We start from the raw sequence: 22,972 nt of genomic DNA, 5'->3' as shown, positions 1-22,972 counted from the left end.
CATCCTTTCTTGATCAAAACTCTTCAGAGTATAGGGATAGAGGGTACATACCTCAATATCATAAAAGCCATCTATGAAAAACCTACAGCGAATATCATTCTCAATGGGGAAAAGCTGAGAGCTTTTACCCTAAGGTCAGGAACGCGGCAGGGATGTCCACTATCACCACTGCTATTCAACATAGTATTAGAACTCCTAGCCACAGCAATCAGACAACAAAAAGAAATCAAAGGCATCCAAATCGGCAAAGAGGAAGTCAAACTCTCACTCTTCGCAGATGATATGATACTTTATGTGGAAAACCCAAAAGACTTCACCCCAAAACTGCTAGAACTCATACAGGAATTCAGTAAAGTAGCAGGATATAAAATCAATGCACAGAAATCAGTCGCACTCCTATACACCAACAACAAGACAGAAGAGAGACAAATCAAGGAGTCGATCCCATTTACAATTGCAACCAAAACCATAAGATACCTAGGAATAAATCTAACCAAAGAGGCAAAGGATCTGTACTCAGAAAACTATAAAATACTCATGAAAGAAATAGAAGACGACACAAAGAAATGGAAAAACGTTCCATGCTCATGGATTGGAAGAACAAACATTGTGAAGATGTCAATGCTACCTAGAGCAATCTACACATTCAATGTAATCCCCATCAAAATACCATCCACTTTTTTCAAAGAAATGGAACAAATAATCCTAAAATTTGTATGGAACCAGAAGAGACCCCGAATAGCCAGAGGAATATTGAAAAAGAAAAGCAAAGCTGGCGGCATCACAATTCCAGACTTCCAGCTCTATTACAAAGCTGTCATCATCAAGACAGTATGGTACTGGCACAAAAACAGACACATAGATCAATGGAACAGAATAGAGAGCCCAGAAATGGACCCTCAACTCTATGGTCAACTTATCTTTGACAAAGAATGTCCAATGGAAAAAAGACAGTCTCTTCAACAAATGGTGTTGGGAAAATTGGACAGCCACATGCAGAAGAATGAAACTGGACCATTTCCTTACACCACACACAAAAATAGACTCCAAATGGTTGAAAGACCTAAACGTGAGACAGGAGTCCATCAAAATCCTAAAGGAGAACACAGGCAGCAACCTCTTTGATCTCAGCTGCAGCAACTTCTTCCTAGACACACTGCCAAAGGCAAGGGAAGCAAGGGCAAAAATGAACTCTTGGGATTTCATCAAGATAAAAAGCTTTTGCACAGCAAAAGAAACAGTCCACAAAACCAAAAGACAACCGACAGAATGGGAGAAAATATTTGCAAATGACTTATCAGATAAAGGGCTAGTATCCAAAATCTATAAAGAACCTATCAAACTCAACACCCAAAGAACAAATAATCCAATCAAGAAATGGGCAGAAGACATGAGCAGACATTTTTCCAAAGAAGACATCCAAATGGCCAACAGACACGTGAAAAAGTGCTCAACATCGCTCGGCATCAGGGAAATCCAAATCAAAACCTCAATGAGATACCACCTCAGACCAGTCAGAATGGCTAAAATTAACAAGTCAGGAAACGACAGATGCTGGCGGGGATGTGGAGAAAGGGGAAACCTCCTACACTGTTGGTGGGAATGTAAGCTGGTGCAACCACTCTGGAAAACAGTATGGAGGTTCCTCAAACAGTTGAAAATAGAGCTACCATACGATCCGGCAATTGCACTACTGGGTATTTACTACAAAGATACAAATGTAGGGATCCGAAGGGGTACGTGCACCCCAATGTTTATAGCAGCAACGTCCACAATAGCCAAAGTGTGGAAAGAGCCCAGATGTCCATCAACGGAGGAATGGATAAAGAAGAGGTGGTATATATACACAATGGAATATTATGCAGCCATCAAAAGGAACGAGATCTTGCCATTTGCAACAACGTGGATGGAACTGGAGGGTGTTATGCTGAGTGAAATAAGTCAATCAGAGAAAGACATGTATCATATGACCTCACTGATATGAGGAATTCTTAATCTCAGGAAACAAACAGTGTTGCTGGAGTGGTGGGGGGTGGGAGGGATGGGGTGGCTGGGTGATAGACATTGGGGAGGGTATGTGCTATGGTGAGCGCTGTGAATTGTGAAAGACTGTTGAATCACAGATCTGTACTTCTGAAGCAAATAATGCAACATATGTTAAGAAAAAAGAAAAAGAAGAAGATAGCAGGAGGGGAAGAATGAAGGGGAGTAAGTCGGACGGGGAGATGAACCATGAGAGACGATGGACTCTGAAAAACAAACTGAGGGTTCTAGAGGGGAGGAGGGTAGGGGGATTGGTTAGCCTGGTGATGGGTATTAAAGAGGGCACATTCTGCATGGAGCACTGGGTGTTATGCACAATGAATCATGGAACACTACATCAAAAACTAAGGATGTAATATATGGTGATTAACATAACAATAAAAAATAAAAAAAAGATAAAGTGGAGAGTAAATAACAAATATCATGTTCAAACCAAAAATATAATAAAAATGAAATATAGTAAAAAACAAAACAAAAACTGGATTACCACAAGGATATACCACTTCATACCCCTTATTATAAGATGATTATAATAAAAAAGACAATAACAAGTTTTCGGCCAGAATGTGGAAAAATTGGGAAGCTCACACATGCTACAAATGTAAAATGGTGCAGTTGCTGTGGAAAACAACTTGGCCATTTCTCAGAAAGTGAAACACAGAGTTACCCACATGACCTCGCAATTCTGCTCCTAGGTATATACCCATGAGAAATGAAAACCTACGTTCATATAAAAACCTTTATATGAATGTTCATATTAGTGTTACTCCTAATACTCAAAAAGTAGAAACAACCCACATGTAATAGATTATTCAGCCATAAAAAAAGAGTTAACTATGGATATATCTTACAGCATGGATGAACCTACAGAATATTTTGCTAAGTGAAAGAAGGTAGACACAAAAGACCACATAGTATATCATTCCATTTATAGGCAACTGTGTAGAGACAGAAAGTAGGTTAGTGGTTGCCAGGGCTGGTGGGAGGGGTGATGACAACGTTCTAGAATTAGTGGCCATGGCTGCACAACTCTATGAATATGCTCAAACCCAGACTCAAAATATTAAGTTAATATTCTGGACACTTCACATGTCCTCATCTCCCTTCAGGCCACCACCTTCCCAAAAGGGTCCCCCAAAGCCTCTCCCACCTGCCTCTGGAGTCCGCAGCCTCTCCACGGCGGAGTGGGCTGTGGCTTCCTCACTTACTGCTGTAGAACACTGACCTGATTGTCAATCTTGAGCTCTGCCAGGCTTTCATTATCTCTCAGAGCATCAATCAGTGCTAGAATCCCAGCTCCTGTAATAAAGTTGGACTCCATATTTAAGCTCTTCAAAGTTTTGTTCACTTTCAGCATATCTGCAAAAGCCTAGAAATTAAAAGAAAAATATTTAGAGATAAAAACTGACACTACCTATCACATATTCTACCTGCCATAAACAAATACAATAATTAGCAGAACTGCTCTGATGCTTCTCATTAGATTGTTTTAGCTTGACACACCACCTCTCAGGCCTCACATCTATTTTTCACACATCCCCTGTCATGGTATTTAGATTTATCACATGTAATCCTCTGTTGGTAACATTCTCTGCTGCCAGTCACACTGTTATGTTCACTCATACCCTACTCCTCCTCCTTACTCCAGTGTCTCTCACACTTTCTCTCCATTCCTGTGTAGGACTAACTTCATCAAGGTCTCTGTGGAACATCTTTTCTTACTTGGGTCCTACTACAGCTGGGTTACTGTGCAGCCAAAATGAAGATAAATTATGGACTGATTTTCAAGGCCGAGATGGGAAGGGATGCCTAAGGCAGATGGCCAGAAATGCTCACAGGTTACCAGAACTTAGAGTCAAGTTAAAAGAAAAGGCAAGAGAGGAAAGAGATACTAGAAAGAACTTGGGACATATATCTATACATGTGTACTTTTCATTAGTGACAACCAGCTACGTGAAACAAATCCCTTATTCATCTATCTGTATATACGTTTCTTCAAACATTACTGGTGGTCAATTATTTGATTAAGTACTGCTCTGTAGATTTAGAAATAAAACATACAAGTTCCTGCCTGATGGAGCTTGTATTTTAGCGAGGAGATGGTAAAAAAAGAGCTATAGAGGAAGAAAATAGGGTAGACGGAGAGTGCTGGGGGCAGGGGTGGTCAGGAAAGGCCTCACCAGGAAGATCACAATGGAGCAATGACTCAAAGGGGTGACACAAAATGATGTGAAGTATCTTTAGGGAGAAAGTTCTAGGCAAGAGAAACAAGGAGGAAGGCCCTGCGTTCAGGGCATGCGTGGCACGTCTGAGGAAGGAGAATGAAAGAAAGGAAGGGCAAGTAATGGAGCCTGGCTGGCACAGCTGGTTGAGCGTCTGACTCTTGGTTTCAGCTCGGGTCCGATCTCGGTGTTGTGAGATCAAGCCCCGCATTAGGCTCCATGCTCAACAGGGGAGTCTGCTTGAGATTCTCTCTTTCCCTCTCCTTCTGTCCTCTCCTCTCTCTAAAATTATTAAAAAGAAAAAAAAAACGGGGCAAGTAAAGGATTATAAGACCACTGAAAGACGGTGATTTTTATTATTAGTCAGACGGGGAGCTGCTGGAGAGTTCTGAGTATAGGAATGAGGTAACTAAACAAGTTTTTAAAAAATCACTTTTGGGGGCGCCTGGATGGCTCAGTTGGTTACACATCCCATCTTCAGCTCGGGTCATGATCCCTGGGTCAGGAGATCAAGCCCCATGTGGCGCTCCCTGCTCAGCGGGGAGCCTGCTTCTCCCTCTGCCTCTGCCCTCCCGCCTCCATCCCAGCTCCTGCTCTCTCACTCTTGATCTCAAATAAATAAGTAAATCACTTTTGATGCTATGTAAACAAGCTGGTTTGGAGGTGGGAAAGATGGACACAGGCAGCTCAGTGAGGAGGCTAGTGCAAGAATCCAGATGAGAGCAGATACTGGCTTAGACTGACCGGCATGGTAGTTGAGAAAACGGTGAGAAATGGTTAGATTCTGGAATATCTGGAAGACAAGGCTGGCTATACATTTAAGGTTGTGAGAAAGGGAAGTCAAAGATAACTCCATTTCTTTTTGTCTTGAGGAAAGGAAAGGATGAAGTTGTCATTCAGTGAGACAGGAAAAAATGCGAAAGGAGCAGGTGTGGGGTGGAAGCCAGGAGTTTGGTTTGGGACCATATGGGATGTCTGTTAGACAGCCAAGCAAGGGATTGAGTAGCTGGGCATGAGCACATAGTTCAGGAGAGGGGTATGAACTGGGAATAACAATCCTGGGAATCCAAAGCATATACAGACCACAAATAGCAACAAGACAGAGTGACATCACCGAGAAAATGAGCACGGGCAAAGAAAAGAAGACCTAGGACTGAGCCCTGGGCCACTCCAATGCTTAGCGGTTGAGAAGATGTGGAGGGACCGGAGAAGGAATGTCTAGTGACGAGAGAGGAGAGTCAAAGGGAGAGATGTCCTCAAAGCCAAGTCATACAATGATCAAGTGGGATTTACCTCAGGAATGCAAGGCTGACTTAATATGCAAAAGTTAATCAATGTAATACACCGTATTAATAAAGTACAAAAACCACACGATCATCTCAAAACACACATTAAAAGCATTTGACAAAATCCAACACTGTAGATCCATAAATGGAATCCTCTGCAGATGTTAATGGTGTAGAACTTCATGTAGTAATATGAAAAGATCTCTAAGATATATTGTTCAGTGAAAAATTAAGTTACAAAACAGCATCTATTGCATGACTCCACTTATTTTTTTTTAAATTATAGGGAAAAAAATAAACATAAAAGAGTAAATAATGTATTGCCTAATAGTGAGCTAAACATCAATTGAAAAGAGAGTAAATATTGATCATTATATCGGCTGAGCCACCTCTGTAACATACCATAGTCACAATTTCACTATTATCAGTAGCAGCTTACTTACAACAGCGACAGGGTCATTGCTCCGTGTGGCCACAAGACTGAAATATTTCACGTGTGTGTTGGTTTCCAAAGCTTTTGCAAAATCTTTTAGGGTTGGAACTGGGATATTCTTGGAAGACAATCATGTGAAATATGACATTTTAGTTTTCAGGAAATTCGGTCCATTAGTCAAATATATTTGTACTTATTTTTCATTATTAAAAAGACTCAGAAATTATATAAATAAAACATTTAGTCTACAAAGGAAAACAAACAGCCTCCTTCATATCTATTCGATTTCTCGATTATGGTACATTTGCACAAACTGCTGACCTAGAGGAGAGTATATACCACCATTTCTCTAGCATTTTGATTAAAGAAACTTTCATTATTCTACACTTAAACTATTTGGATTATAAGACGTCAACACCTGGGTATTCAAAATGGGTCCTCTTTTCTACAAAGGGAGAGATGTCACTTAGTTTAAGCTGTAATAAGAGAGATTAACTGTACACTACCTAAAACAGTTCTAGAAGGCACTAATTTCTCCCTTTAGTACCAAGACTACAATTCCCTGTAGGCTGGTTTTCAGATTACCTGTTGATTTAGATATGTGAGGACTGAATTTTTTTTAAATCAAAATTAGTGATCAACTAGGAATGTTAGCTTTTTCCAAGGCTTGCTTTCTTCAGCTCATAGGAAGGAACACCTGCTAAAGGAGCACAGAGGTCTTATTCCCTAGGTTCTTATAATTCCCAGATGCTCTCTCAGCCCTCGATTCAGACAAATCAAGATTTAAAATGAGGAATTCTTAAAAATAAAATAGACGAGGAATTCTTAATGCAGCTATTATACAATAACCAATACTCAAGAGATAATCTGAATTTACTCTTTGGTAATTAATCATCCCTATGCCCTCCTAACTCATTTCTTCTTTACTCCAAGGAAGCATTGCATTTTTTAAAACTCAAGATCCCAGAAAGCTCACCACTTAGGTGTTTACTCCAGAGAAATGAAAACATATGTTCACATGTTCATATGTGTTTAACGGCTTTATTATAATCATTCCAAACCAGAGGGAATCCGTATGTCTATCAAGTGGTGAACAGATAAACAAATTGCAGCATATCTATACAGCAGACTACTACTCAACAAACTGCTGACATACACAACCACACAGATGAGTTATGCTAAGTGAAAGAAGCCAGACTCAAAAGGCTCATACGATATGATTCCATTTATAGGACATTCTGGAGAAGGCAAATGAGGGAAAGAAAACAGATACGAGTGGTCAGGGGCTAGAGCTGGGGGCAGAAAATGACAAAAAAGGGGACTGACATGTTCCACATCTATGGTGGTGGTTGTACAACTTCTGCATTGGCCAAAACTCATCGAACTGTACACTGAGTAGGCAGAATTTCCGTAGGTAGCAGAATCTGGTTCAATACAAGGAATACCTCAAGAAACTCGATTAAAAAAAAACAAAAAACCCAAAAGACTAAACGATCTTAGAAGTAAGCAGTACTGGGCGCCTGGGTGGCTCAGTCGTTAAGCGTCTGCCTTCGGCTCAGGTCATGGTCCCAGGGTCCTGGGATCAAGCCCCACATCGGGCTCCCTGCTCCGCGGGAAGCCTGCTTCTCCCTCTCCCACTCCCCCTGCTTGTGTTCCCTTTCTCGTTTTGTCTCTCTGTCAAATAAATAAACAAAATCTTTAAAAAAAAAAAAAAAGTAAGCAGTACTTTGGAAGCCAGAGAGATTTATGCTGACAGTCTGTAGGGTTTACATTTTCATATGATACTTTTTAAAAAGCGAGTCAGAAAAATATTATACTTTCTAAACTATAAAGGAAACGAAGCATACTGTTAGGAGCAAAAACTTTACCTTTAAGTAGAAATATAGAATCACACTTTATCAAAACTGCCCAACTCTCATCCTAGATCTAACTTACTTAAAGCAAGTCAAAACTTTGTTTGCTTAGCACACGTACCTTTATATTATTCAAATTAACTTCAACAAGACAAACATCATTTTCTTTAATTCTCTTTAAACTCTCTTCAACATTGGTTGGATTTGGTGGCTCATCAAATACTGGAAGAATCTTTTCACCTTTTACCACATCTGTAGTAACAAACGAAAAGAGCAAGAGTCTCACTGGCTGATACTATTACAGTGAATACATGCATGAACTTGATAATGCAAAGAACACACACATACATGCACGTTCAATACAACTAACCAGAAAGTTTTCCCCCACAGTTTCTAAAAGATCCTTTACATGTTAACACACACTTAAAGCACTCAAATAAAATGTTATCCTCTCGTATCATTTTCTCTTAAACTAGTAATTACTGTAAAGGCAATACGAATCACAGACTTAAAGAAACACAGCTTCAGTGAGGAGAATAAGGTGATGAAGGACACATGACTTCTTTCTCTTATGGGGAGTACTATGCCTGGGAAAAAGGAGAGGATGAGTAGGAACAGGGAAGGGGGAGTCAGACAGGTAATGGTACACAGAAAAGCTACCAAGACAGAAATCCCCCAAATTACTACCCTTCTTCACTCCTATCCCCCAATCCTTCACCATCTATACCACATCCATACACATGGCCAAAATACAACTAAGCAAAGCTGAAAGAGGACCCAAGAGCCTTGAATCCCCTAATGAAATGTAAGTACACTTTGATGTGTACGTGAAGGTCTATGAACACATGTAACAGGCAAACTTTAATGGATAAATTTTCTGGGGAGAAAACCTAAGCATCAGATTCATGGCAAATGACCAGAAAAAGTTAAGAGCAAATGACAGAAAGATCAACAGGGTCACTGTCTGGCTTAGTTCTTCCCTTCTACCCTCCTCTAGCTTTTAGGAGCAAAAGTCATCTTAAGATGAAGTATACTGGGGACGCCTGGGTGGTGGCTCAGTCGGTTAAGCATCTGTCTTCAGCTCAGGTCATGATCCCAGGGTCCTGCGATCAAGTCCTGCATCGGGATCCCTGCTCAGCGGGGAATCTGCTTCTCCCTCTCCCTCTGCTCTTGCTCTCCCTCCCACGGTCTCGCTCTCAAATAAGTAAAATCTTAAAAAAAAAAAAAGTCAAAGTATACTGAATAAATTCCCTCTAAGAGTACCTTGTTCTTTTCAAATTTATCACACACATGCACACATAGTATCCTGAGGAGATCAATTTAGACAACGGCCCGAAAATTATTTTCCTGAGGAACGTGGAAAGATCGGGATATATTTAGCCTGGATGTATTTATTAAAAGAAAGTATGTTCATTGTTTTCAGATTTATCCTGTAGAAGAAGAGAGATATTTCAAGTTGTTCTGAAAGAATAGGTATAGATTGCATGGGGGCAGAATTTGGTTCAATACAAGGATAAGCTTCCTACCAGAGCTCTGTTAAAGGGACAGAGTGGGCTCCCTCTCACCTAAGTTCAGCAAAGTAATGTTCTTCAAGATTGTAAATCAAGGGGGCTGGAGAAGAGCTTTCTCACTACAAAGAAAACTGAACGAGTTCTATCTCAGTTTTAAATTTTATAAAACCAAAAGATTTCTTTCCTCACTCCACAGAGTATGTGCATTTAAAGAGCACTGCTTCTAAATGAAGTAATGGATCCAGTAAATGGGATGCTGAAACCATTAAGAAAGGCTCATGGGAGACTTTAAATGATGGATCAGGCTGCTAACATTTGAACATACTGATGAATTTTGGCACATTCCCCAAAGAGCAATGACTAGACTTGATAGGCTTCCTAATGTGATTCAATCACCACCTCGGAAGCATTCTTGCCTTCCAAGCCCCCCCTAAACAAAAAAAACTGTACCTGAATCTGAATAAGCCACTAGAAAATAATAGTTTACACAAACAGACGAGACAGAGAAATAAGTAAGAGGATACCACAAGGGGAAGATGGTGGTAGAGCAGGAGGACCCTAAGTTCATTTTGTCCCACAGATACAACTAGATAACTATCAAATCATCCTAAATACCCCAGAAATTGACCTGAAGACTGGCAGAACAAAGTCCACAACTAAAGCCAGAGAAGAGGCCACGTCAAAAAAGGTAGGAAGTGTAGAGACCTGGTTTGGGAGAGAAACAGATCATGGCTGCTGCAGTGGGGAAGGAGCCGCAGTTGCAAAGAAGGGTGAAAGACAGACTAGCACACAGGGGAGCACATGGGAAAAATGACTCCCCATAGCAACTGGCCTAGAAAGTACGAGGGCCCTGAATTTCATGAGTTCTTGCAACCAGCGGGGCTTAAAGCCCGGAGTTTTAAAGGTCAGCGTACTTGGCTGTGGGAGACCTCAGCAGACTTTGGGGCTGCTCTTAGAGAGCAAGCAAGCAAAGAGTCTGTGGACATACAGCATGGAAACAGCAATCTGAGGAGTGCCTGGGGCACATAGTGGGGAGGTTAGCTCCTCATCTCAGAGTGTGACCCAAAGCAGCAGCATTCACAGAGAAACCTCTCAAGGAACAAAGGAACTGGTAGGTGCAATTTCCCTCCTCGGCCTCTCAGTGTAAGTACAGGGTCAACACTCACTACCTAACTTGCTTACACCAAGCCCTGCCCTCCATGCTCTGGCAGGTTCGCCCTTCCCTGTCATACTTGCTTCAATCCCAGCACAGCAGAACCCCTTCCCCAGAAGACCAGCCCAAATCCCTGCCAATACCAAGTCTCCCAACACGGGTGTTTTGTGAGGCCTCAGTTCCAGTGGTAGTGGTGACAGGTATCATTTCACAAGCAGATCAGAGCACATCTAGTTAAAATGTGCCACATTCAGGCAGGCACCAAATGCTGCCCACAACAGGCAAAGAGAATCTCTGCAGACGACTGGCCTGAAGGATAAAGAGGCTGGCGCAGAACAGCAGGTCGCATGCAGCACACACCGAAGACAATCCTAGAAGCACCAAGCCCTGGGGAACAGGGACACTATACAGCACGGCACTAACAGGACCTCTTCATAAAGCCATTACCCTCAAGAACAGGAAATGCAGCTGACTTTCCTAACACAGAGGAATAGGCACAGACTTAGACCAAACGAGAAGACAAAGGAATTTGTCCCAAATGAAAGAACAAAACAAGGCCACAGCGGGAGATCTAAGCAACACAGATATAAGTAACATGTCTGATGGAAAAATTAAAGCAATGATCATAAGGATACTCACTGGACTTGAGAAAAGAGTAGAGGACATCAGTGAGACCACTGCCATAGAGATAAGGAATAACAACACAGATAAAGAGCTCAACAAAATGAGAAACATGCTTGATGGAATGAAGAGCAAGATGGAAGAAGCAGAGGAATGAATTAATGACCTAGAAGACAGAGCAACAGAAAGTAATCAAGCTGAACAAAAGAGAGAAAAAAGAATTATGTAAAACAAAAACAGGGAACTCAGTGACTCCATCAAACATAACCTTCATATTATAGGGTTCCCAGAAGTAGAAGAGAGGAAAAGGGGGCAGAGAATTTATTTGAAGAAATTATAGCTAAAAACTTCCCTAATCTGGGGAAGGAAACAGAAATCCAGATCCAGGAGGCAGAGAGAGCCCCCAACAAAATCACCAAAGAAGGTCCACCCCAAGACATATTATAATTAAAATATATTGTGATATATAGTAATTAGTAATATAGTGATAAAGAAAAAAATATTAAAAGCAGCAAGACAAAAGACAGTTACACTACAAAGGAAACCCCATAAGGCTATTGGGATTTTTCAGCAGAAACTTTTCAAGCCAGAGGAGAGTGGCATGATATATTCAAAGTGCCTAATGGGAAAAACCTGCAGCCAAGAATACTCTATCCCAGAAAGACTATCACCCAGAACAGGAGAGAGAAAGAATTTCCCAAACAAAAACTAAAGTTCATTAATATTAAACTTGCCTGGCAAGAAATATTAAAGGGGACTCTGAGTGGAAAGGAAAGACCAAAAATGATAGTATGAAAGTATGAAACACAAAAGCAGTAAAAATGAGTATTTCTGTGTAAAAAAAAAAAATCAGTCAAGGAACACACTAAATAAAAGAATGTAAAATATGACATCATATGCCTAAAACGTGGGGAGGAGAGGAGTAAAGAATGGGTTTAAACTTAAACAACCATCAACTTAACATAGACTATATGCAGATGTTATATACCTAATAACCACAAATCAAAAACCCCTAACAGATATGCAAAGAATAAAGAGAAAAACCCAAATATATCACTAAAGAAAACCAGCAAACAGTGAAAGACAAGAAATGATCAGAGAAAATCTTCAGAAAGAACCACAAAACAAGTAATAAAATGGCAATAATACATATCTATCCAATAATTACTTTGAATGTAAACAGACTGTTCCAATCAAATAATTACTTTGAATGTAAATAGAACGTTCCAATCAAAAGACAGTTACAGAATGGATAAAAAAGCAAGACCCATCTATACACTACCTAGAAGAGGCACATTTTAGACTTAAAGACAACAGTAGATTGAAAGTGAGAGGATGGAGAAACACTTATCATGCAAATGGATATCAAAAGAAAGTTGGAGTATCAGTACTTATATTGGATAAAATAGACTTTTAAAACAAAGACTTAATAAGAGACAAAGAAGGACACTACATCATGATAAAGGGAACAGCCCAACATGAAGATATGACAAGTGTAAATATTTATGCCCCCATATACACAAAAGTCATTAACAAACATGAACTAATCAATAACAGTACAATTATGGTAGGGGACTTTTACACCCCACTTACATCAATGGACAGATCATCTAAACAGAAAATCATCAAGGACACAATGGATTTGAATGACACACTGGATCGGATAGACTTAACAGATATATTTGGAACATTCCATCCTAAAACAGCAGAATACACATTCTTTTCAAGTGCAGACAGAACATTCTCCAGAATAGATCCCATATTAGGCCACAAAACAAGCCTCAACAAGTCCAAAAAGATCGAAGTCATACCATGCATCTTTTCTGACCACAATGCTATGAAACTAGGAGTCAACCACAAGAAAAAAATCTGGAAAGACCACAAATACATGGAAGTTAAATAACATGAAAACATGCTTATCAGCACTCATCATCAGGGAAATGCAAATTAAAACTACAATGAAATATCACCTCACACCTGTCAGAATGGCTAAAATCAAAACCACAAGAAATAACAAGTGTTAAAGAGGATGTGGAGAAAAAGGAACCCTCCTCTTGCACTGTTGGTGGGAATGCAAACTGGTGCAGCCACAATGGAAAACAGTATAGGGGTTCCTCAAAAACTTAAAAATAGAACTACCACATGATCTAGCAATCGCACTACTGGGTATTTACCCAAAGAATACAAAAGCACTAATTCAAAGGGATACATGCACCCCTATGTTAATGGCAGCATTATTTACAATAGCCAAGATATGGAAGAAACCTAAGTGTCCATCCATAGATGAATGGATAAAGAAAACATGGTATATACATACAATGGAATATTACTCAGCCATAAAAAAGAATGAGAGCTTTCCATTTGAAACAACATGGATGTACCTAGAGGACATTATGCTAAGTGAAAGAAATCAGATAAAGACAAATACCGTATGATTTCACTTTTATGTGGAATCTAAAAAACAGAACAAACCAACCAACCAAACAGGCTCTTAAATATAGAAAACAAAGTAGCTGTTGGCAGAGGGCAAAGCGGTGTGGAGAAAGGCAAAATAAAGGGGATTAAGACGCACAAACTTTCAGTTATAAAACAAGTCACAGAGATGAAAAGTAGAGCATAGGGAATACAGTAAATAATATAATAATAACATAATAATATTGTATGATGACAGATGATGATTACATTTACTGTGGTAAGCACTGAATAATGCACAAAATTATTCAATCGATATGCTGTACACCTGAAACTAATATAACACTATATGTCAACTACACTTCAATAATAAAAATCATAAGAAAATCATAAGGAAAATACATTTACAGTACTATACTGTAATTATCAAAAAGAATCCATGCATAAGATCACATTTCACACATTTCAAACCCGTGTTAAGGGTCAAAAGTAATATAATTATTAAAAAATTAAGTTACCAGAAATAGCTGCAGTGTGATCCCATTTTTGTAAAAAACAAGACTATGTTAATATGTATGTATGTATATAACATGCATGTACATATGTATATATATAAGTTTGTATGAACAAAATATGAGTCTAGAAGGATATACACCAAATTGTTAACAGGTTGGGGGTGGGGGGAGCAGACGGCACGATGGCTATGAACAGAGACACTTTTACGTCTTACCTCATTTACTTAGGTATTGTTCAAATGTGTTACAAAAGTATGTATTACTTTGCTCCTTTTAAAACATCCTATAAATGAATTTTTTTATTTTTTTATTTTTTTTAAGATTCTATTTATTTATTTGACAAAGAGAGAGCAGGAGAGCACAAGCAGTGGGAGCGGCAGAGGGAGAGGGAGAAGCAGACTCCCTGCCTAGCAGGGAGCCCGATGCGGGGCTCAATCCCAGGACCCTGGGATCATGACCCGAGCTGAAGGCAGTCGCTTAACCAACTGAGCCACCCAGGTGCCCCTAAATGAATTTTTTTAAAAAGCCTTGCCTTAGGCTATTTAATATCAGTATCAGATTAAAAGGTTTAGGGATTGAGTGGTTCTGTGGTTTCTCCTGAATGTGATTTTATAACATAGTTTGTCAGCATTTTTTTAGATTTCTTGAAAATCAGTAACATTGAAAATAAAAAGTCGGGATGCCTGGGTGGCTCAGTCGTTAAGCGTCTGCCTTCAGCTCAGGTCATGATCTCAGGATCCTGGGATCAAGCCCCACATCGGGCTCCCTGCTCAGTGGGGAGTCTGCTTCTCCCTCTCCACTCCCCCTGCTTGTGTTCCCTCTCTTGCTGTGTCAAATAAATAAAATATTAAAAAAAGAAAAAAAGAAACGAAAATGTCAACAAAAGCCAAGTTTGATTAGTTTTTTATAGTTTACCATTAGTATTATTTGGTGAGGTGAGAGTGGTTCCAATTACGTTTGCTGACACATTCAGAACAAAATATTTAGGGGCCCCTGGGTGGCTCAGATAGTTAAGCATCTGCCTTTGGCTCAGGTCATGATCTCCAGGTCCTAGGATCGAGCCCCACATCAGACTCCTAGCTCAGTGGGGAGTCTGCTTCTCCCTCTCCCCCTGCTTATGCTCTGTCTCTCAAATGAGTAAGTAAAATCTTTAAAAATAAAATAAAATATTTAATATTCTATTTTCAATGGTTTTCTACACCAATACTATCTAATTGGAATCTCAGGTTTCAAGTACATATACAAAGGATTTGGTATGTATATACCGAAGTTCATACATGGAGAAAACAAAATACATTTAACAAAGGATTGAAATTCACAATGGATTACAAGTACTTACTTGAAAAATGTTCTTGGTCGACACCATTACTACTTCCCACTATATCACATAACTGGACATTCGTTATCAAGTTGTGCATCCCAAGAATAGCTATAAATATAGAAAAAGAAAGTTATTTTTATTTCCATCAGTTTCAAACACAAAGAATTGATTTTACAACCAAAATTTTCTGATTTTAACATTTTCTGAACATTTTCCTACTGAATTAAATATCGATTTTGCAGCCAAAAAAGAGACAGTGTCTCCTACAATCTTTCTCATTAATACCCCTATTACTTCCCCCCTTATTTGGGATTTAGATTTCCCCACATTTTTGAATTCAGACACACAACTAAAGCCAGCCTGACCCTAAATGTAAATCTATACTTAGCTCCATCTGGTGGCTAAGAGAGAATACTGCAATGATCTATTTTTGTTGTTCATCCTTCTCACAAAGGGTTCTAGGAACAGTGCGATATAAGGCAGATTTTCAACTTCACCATTATTTCTACATTTGTTAACCTGTTCATTTACATTCATATTTTAGCTAAGAGTAGAATACCAAAAATATAGCTGAATTCTCATCTTTAAGATTAAAGTAGCATCCCTCAAAAACGACAGGAGAGAGAAATTGGGGTTTCGGTTTTGATGCTCTTTTGCACACATGTGGCAGAAGCTACAATATGTCCCTGGTCCATTCCACTCTGATGAAAGCACCATCTACAAATTCAACAGTCATCAGCATCCCAAGGAATGAGGCATCTGCTCTGGCTGTAGCACCACACATTGATTGTCCCTTTCCTGGGTCCTTCCCAAAGAACCATCATTCAAACATGTTAGCTTTTGGGGTTCCTTGGTGCGAAGATATCCCCATGTGTCATATTCTTCTACCTAGGTAAATGGGTGCATGCAGAGGAAGGTTGGGGAGATACTGGCCAGATAAGAAACCAGCAACTATGAAAATAACAAGGAGGTTTAGAGTGTTCTAGATATATGTCAGAAAGTAGGGAAAGGGGTGAGAATAGCTCAGAACTATTTCATCTGCTTTCCAGTTACTCAACTTGGGGGAGGGGGTCTTCCTTTTCTTCCCCAAAGTTTATTTTATTTATTTTTAGTAATCTCGACACCCAAGGTGGGGCTCAAACTCACAACCCCAGTATCAAGAGTTGCATGTTCTTCTGACTGAGACAGCCAGGTGCCCCTCATCTTAGGGACTTCTGATAAAATGGGACAGCAATCGACCCTGGAAACTCTTTTTCGATGCTTAGATGGGACAGCTTCTAGCTGTGCACCAACTAGTAAAAGGTTTTTAAAAAGACTTTCAAATATGGTAACATGGGAAAAGTAGTCAAATAATACAATACATTCCATTAACATAAAAATTTCACCACTGAGAGCATTTTAAAAAATAAAATCCTTTATATCAGATTTATAGTGTAAAAAACAAAACCAAATATGTGGTCTACTGATTCAATAGTACTTTGCTAGGCAAAGGAAGCATCTGTATGATGTATGTGCTGGCATTCCCTTCCCCTCCCCTCCATACTCATTCACTCATTTGTTTTAGGAGATACCTGCAAGGTCACACAATTCTGTATCAGAAGCACTTGTCAAAGCTTCTTCTAATTCTGGATCAAGAGATACTTTTTCTTCTGTGAAAGTCTGCATAGGCTTCTGTTTAGGGATAAATATTTTCCCTGTAAAATAAAGCAGTTTGTTAATTCCAATACTACTACTATGAATTAACTCACTACCATTTTACTCTTTTTAACAAAAATTATGAGAAGTATGTACAACTGAAGCTGAAGGAAAAAGTCAAGATAAACACCTACAATAATGTTGTTTCATCTTCAATATGTATTTCAAGTTTCCAGGGCAATATTGTGGCTGTACAAGTTGGAATGAAGAAAAAAAAATTAACTGAGAAATTGTCCTATTTGTGAAAATAAAAATAGGCTCTTTTTGGAGTAATTATGAGTTACTCAACAAATACTGAATTAAAAGATGAATGTAGGAATAAATTTTAGAAATCTGTAAAACTTTAGAGATTAAAAAAAACAACAGAATCCACTTTCTTACTCTTAAGCAACAAACTGTTAGCAGAAGCAACAATCTAAGTTTATGATTCCAGAAATTCAAGATCTAATTGCAAAGAAATTCCTGTATGTCCTAACGGGTATTCTGAAACTTTAGGTCACTGTTTTAAGCCTTGATGGACACTAATTAAGGCTGGCTGTTAAAAAACAGGTTTTTAGAAAACTAAAATCTTTATGTGAAAATCAGTATTTTATTACCATATGTTCAATGCAAGATTGAAAACATGAAGGGAATGGAAAATGATAATGATATAACTGCAGCACAAGCTGATCAAACAAGACATACTCACACATGGTGGGGACTAGGTTACCAAGAATGCCTCTGATTTCTCTCCCAAGTCAAAAGTCTTACTAAATATGATCTAGAAAGGTCTATGCATAGATTCACAGAAGTGCCAATTATTTTCTCTTCTATTAGGAAACTACCAGGGAAATATGCAAGAATATTTGGCCTGATGAATCTATGCAGTGCTCTATCAAAAGAATGTCTGTGGGTTTATAATTAGTATAGCGAGTGTTGTGTACGTCTTATTCAAGGTACATATCAATCAGTGTAACCAAAAGGAATCCTTCCACAATACAGACTGCTTCTAGCAATCTGGCCAAAACTGTTCAGCTATTTTCTGCTAAGCCGTCTAAAGGATCTTAATTTCTGATATATATTTTTTTCTTTTTTTTATTATGTTATGGTAATCACCATACGTTATATCATTAGTTTTTGATGTAGCGTTCCATGATTCATTGTTTGTGCATAACACCCAGTGCTCCATGCAGAATGTGCCCTCTTTAATACCCATCACCAGGTAACCCATCCCCCCTATTATATGTTTTTTATGGTGAACATTTCCATTTGGTTATTAAAAAATTAGTTTCCACATCTCTGCTGAAATTCCTCATTTGTTTACGCATGCTGTGTACCTTGTCTGCTAGATTCTTTGGCATTTTTGTCATAGTTATTTTGAAGTCCCTAGCTGATAACACCAATATCTGGGTCATGTCTAAGGCTTATATTGACTGTCATCTTCTTGAGTATGGGGAATATGTGTCTTAAGATCTTTGCATGCTAGGTGTTTTTGTATAAAAGTACAGCAGAGACTGAAGGAAATGATATTTCTTCTTAGAAGCATGCCCTCTAGTCAGGGCTGAATCAAATATGCTCTACAGTTGAGTTAAATCTGGGCTTTGTCACAACTTCAGTTTGAGTCAGTTCCTCACTGGCTTCAAACACTTTGAATATAAGATCAGGACTTTCTCTTCAGTAAGGCCTCGGATTATAACCCTCATGAGGTTCTGGAGATCTCCTGTGCTCCCTCCTTTTTTTGAACTGTGAACTGTGAGGGATTTCTACTAATATGTAGCCCAGGCTGCCAGCTTTCTGGATGGCTTTTCCAGTCCCACCCCCTGATTTTTGGGCTTTGGCAGATCTCTCAGACCCTCTCATCTTATCTTCTCTACACTCTGTGAAGTTGGGGTTGGCCTGGAAAGGATTTCTCCCAGCCCTCCTGCCTCTCCTTCAGTCTCTTCCAGCTGAAAACCTATGCCTCAGGAATTTTCTCTCAGCTCTGCTTCACTGCCCTTTTTCTTCTAGTATCGTTAGCACTAAATGAAGAGCTGAAGAAAAGAATGGGGGGTAGTGCAGTCTTACCATCTCTAAGGCTGCACTGCCCAATATGGTAGCCACTAGCCACATGTGATTATTTAAATTTAAATTAAAATCAGAAAATCAGTTCCTCAGTCATACTAGGCACATTTCAAGTACTTGATAGTGACATTTGGATAGCACGTAGCTACCACACTGTTTAGCATAGACATTGAACATTTCCATTATGGCAGAAAGTTCTAGTGGGCAGCACTGCTGTAGGGCTTCTCTGGATTTCTCACCTATCATCCAGTCCATACACAGCCACTAAAAGTTTGTTAAAGTTAGGCTGATTTCTCCTGACTCCTTTCTATGGTGGTCTTCTCCCTATATTTCAATCAGTAAAAAGAGAAGTGGCTCACTGATCTAACGGAAGGCTTATCACTTTCTAGAGTCATTTAGGTTTGTGTCCTCAAGCTCTATGATAGGTTTTTAAAAACTATAATAATGTACTTATACTGCTTGTTTGGGTTAGTACGGAAGAACAATAGTCTCTTGCAACTTTCTACATCCGAGTTAGAAGTCGTTCTGGTCAAGTATTATTTAACAAATGGTGTTTGGTCAATCCACAATGTATCTGTATTAGTAAGGATGTTTTTAACTGCATGTAATAGAATGCTCAATTAAAAGTGGTTTAAACTGGTGCTTCTCAGGCTTTAATGTGCACCTCACTCACCTGGTGATCTTACTAAAGTACAAATTCTGATCAGTAGGTCTGACATGGGATCTGAGTTTCTGCTTCTAACTAATCTCTGAGATGATGCAGATACTGATCCATAGACCACTTTTAAAGCATCAAGAGTTCAAATAGTAAGTATTTTTATAATCTCAGTTAGGTCCACATGTAGGTGGTTGCAGGGTTGGTTCAGCAGCTCTCAGTGTTGACATCAAGGATCCAGGGTCCTTCCATTCTTCTCTTTGGCTACAATCGGCATAAAGGCCTTTGTTCTCAGGCCATCAGTCTCAAGATGACCTTTGCAACACTAAGTATCAAGTCCTCATGCAACAAGGTCAGGGCAGGAAGGAGGGGCATAATTTTTATAAGGAAATCTGTTATAAGGAAAACTGTCCAGATTTCTCCTCAGGCTTCTCTGACCTGCACTGGTCATAGGTCCAGCTGCAAGGGCAGCATTGTCATTCTATTTCAGAGATAGGTTCTGCCAGTAAGGATGAAGCGATTTATGAACTGATACTGAATGGGAAGCTATAGTGTGTGTTCGGTACTGAACTGGATGCAGTACAGCTCTGTGCTCCCTTGATTCCCTGAACATTCTGCTACAGCTACACAGATTCTACATATTTGTCTGTCTTTTGTGAGCTTTACAAAGACATGGTTTATGTTCTCCGTTTATCGCTACATCGTTGTCTAGTGCACAGCAGGCAAGCCAATTTGTTGAATAATTAGTTGGGTGATCACCTCCAGTTCAACTACATCATTTTATAAAGTATAACTTAAATACCCTGGCTCAAAGTTACAGAGCAGAGTGAACACTAGAACACAGGCTCCCAAACTCTTAATCCAGTGCTTCTTCCAATAAACTGGTAGCTTTCAAACTTAACTTTTGTAGCAGTGGACTTTTCCCCTCAAACAAATACCTATGTATATGATGGTATCCATAACTGATCTTCTTGGTACCAAATTTTGGAGTTCTGATGATCATTAGATAATCTTTTATTATTGGTTCACAAAAAAAAAAATGAAGTTTAATATTATGAGTACAAAACCCAAGGAGACCCCCCAAATCCAAATCATTACATCCTGATAACTCCATAGTACTTTTCTTAGTGGTTGACAGTATGATTTTTTTTTTAAGTTTTATTTATTTATTTGATAGAGCACAAACAGGGGGATAGAGGGAGAAGAGCAGGCTCCCCGCTGAGCAGGGAGCCCAATGTGGGGCTCAATCCCAGGACCCTGAGATCATGACCCGGGCTGAAGGCAGATGCCCAACAACTGAGCCACCCAGGCACCTGGGTTAACAGTATAATTAAAGTGGCATAGAATTCATGCCTTTAATTGTCATTTCAGGATAATTACATTTTCCTCAGCTCAGTCTCACCTGCATTTTCAACAGTCTAATGCAGGGGTTCTGAAGATTGGCTGCACAATGGATTCACCTGGGGAACTTTAAAAAATTCTGATGTCCAAGTCCCAGGGATTCTGATTTAATTGATCTGGTGTGCTATATGAGACATCTGGATTTTTAAAAGCTCCCTAGGGATTCTAACGCATAGCAGTCAAGGTTGAGAACCACTAGGTTACGGTATTCACTTACTAAACAAAACTACACAAGCTATCAAATAGCTGCCCATGTCTTGTACTACGGACCAATGGAATCTAAAGCATCATAAAAATCTAAAATGTTTATTTTTGTTATCCTCATCTACATTCCATAGAGGCATTATTCATATCTAATTTTTACCATACATAAACTTTTGCTAATACTTACAAAAACAGAATGAATCTCATCATAAAAAAACAACAAAGCAAAACAACAAAATTTCAAAGGGCTTATGGAAATATTCCTGTGATACAGAATTTTACTGTTAATTTATACAGCTCTGAGACAGTTTGGTACCTCACCTGGCGCTCCTCTTTATAATAAATTCTCTGTATATAGACATTTTTGTTGTAGAGGTACTTAGCCTATACAATTATTTTAACAATATGAAAAGTAATTATATTTCTTCATGGTTAGTTTAACACTAACACTGTAACAATGGTCTTTTAATGCATATAAACTAAATCTATTTATAGAAAACTAACAGTAAGGAAACTTAATTTTATGAGAGGATAAACTAGGTAAAAATGAAGTTTAATATTATGAGTACAAAACCCAAGGAGACCCCCCAAAATTAATTTATAGACTTAAACAATCCCTTTCAAAATCTCAGCTGACTTTTTTGCAGAAAGTAACAAGGTAATGTTAAAATTCATGGAAATTCAAGAGACCCAGGACAGCCAAATAATCTTGAAAAAGAAGAACAGTATTGGACTTACACTTCCCAATTTCAAAACTTAATACAAAGCTACTGTAATCAAGACAGTGTTATGCTGCATAAGGACAAGGGTACCAAGAAAATTCAATGGAGAAAGAATTGTCTTTTCAACAAATGGTGCCGGGGGAACTGGACAGCTACCTACAAAAGAATGAAGTCAACCCCCTACCCCATACCATACAGAAATATTAACTCAAAATGGATTGTAGACCTAGATTTAAGAGCTAAAACTATAACACTCTTAGAAAAAGTTGTACATCTCCATGACCCTGAGTTAGGCAAAGGTTTTTAGATATACCACAAACACAAATGACAAAAAGAAAAAAAAAAAAGAGAAATTGAACTACACCAAAATTTATAACTTTTGTGGGGCAAATGATGCCATGAAGAAAGTGAAGAGAAAATCTACAGAATAGTAAAAAAATTTTTTCAAATCATATACCTGATAAGGAACTTGTATCCAGATACATAAAGAAAGCTCATCAATATTAAATTAAATTTTTTTTAAGGTTTTATTTTAATCACTCAGTGCTCATCATAGCAGGTGTACTACTTAATCCCCATCACCTGTTTCACCCATCCCCCCACCCACCTCCCTTCTGGTAACCATTAGTTTGTTCCCTATAGTTAAGAGTCTGTTTTTTGGTTTGTCTGTTTTTTTCCTCTTTGCTCAATTGTTCTGTTTGTTAAATTCCATATATGAGTGAAATCATATGGTATTTGTCTTTGTCTGACTTATTTCACTTAGCATTATACTCTCTAGGTCCATCCAAGTCATTGCAAATGACAAGATATCATTCTTTTTTATGGCTAAGTAACATTCGTGTGTGTGTGTGTGTGTGTGTGTGTGTGTGTGTGTGTGTGTGTGTG

General features: G+C 38.8%; 1 protein-coding gene across 1 annotated transcript in view; it reads right to left on the bottom strand.

Annotated features, from left to right (window-relative positions):
* TMOD3 (tropomodulin 3) overlaps positions 1 to 22,972 on the bottom strand; it is an 87,413-nt gene that overhangs the window by 14,498 nt on the left and 49,943 nt on the right. Inside the window, exons 4-8 of the mRNA XM_025884131.2 lie at positions 16,942 to 17,064; positions 15,389 to 15,478; positions 7,959 to 8,089; positions 5,995 to 6,102; positions 3,269 to 3,412 (exon numbers count right to left, since the gene is read on the bottom strand). Coding sequence (XP_025739916.2) covers positions 3,269 to 3,412; positions 5,995 to 6,102; positions 7,959 to 8,089; positions 15,389 to 15,478; positions 16,942 to 17,064 — 596 coding nt within the window. The remainder of the gene's footprint in view (positions 1 to 3,268; positions 3,413 to 5,994; positions 6,103 to 7,958; positions 8,090 to 15,388; positions 15,479 to 16,941; positions 17,065 to 22,972) is intronic.

Source organism: Callorhinus ursinus, unplaced genomic scaffold, assembly GCF_003265705.2.
Source record: "Callorhinus ursinus isolate GAN/ISIS: 27379988/994484 unplaced genomic scaffold, GSC_fseal_2.0 scaffold25, whole genome shotgun sequence".
Taxonomy (NCBI): Eukaryota; Metazoa; Chordata; class Mammalia; order Carnivora; family Otariidae; genus Callorhinus; species Callorhinus ursinus.
Note: the sequence above shows the minus strand (reverse complement) of the source record. Positions and strands in the feature narration are given on the sequence as shown.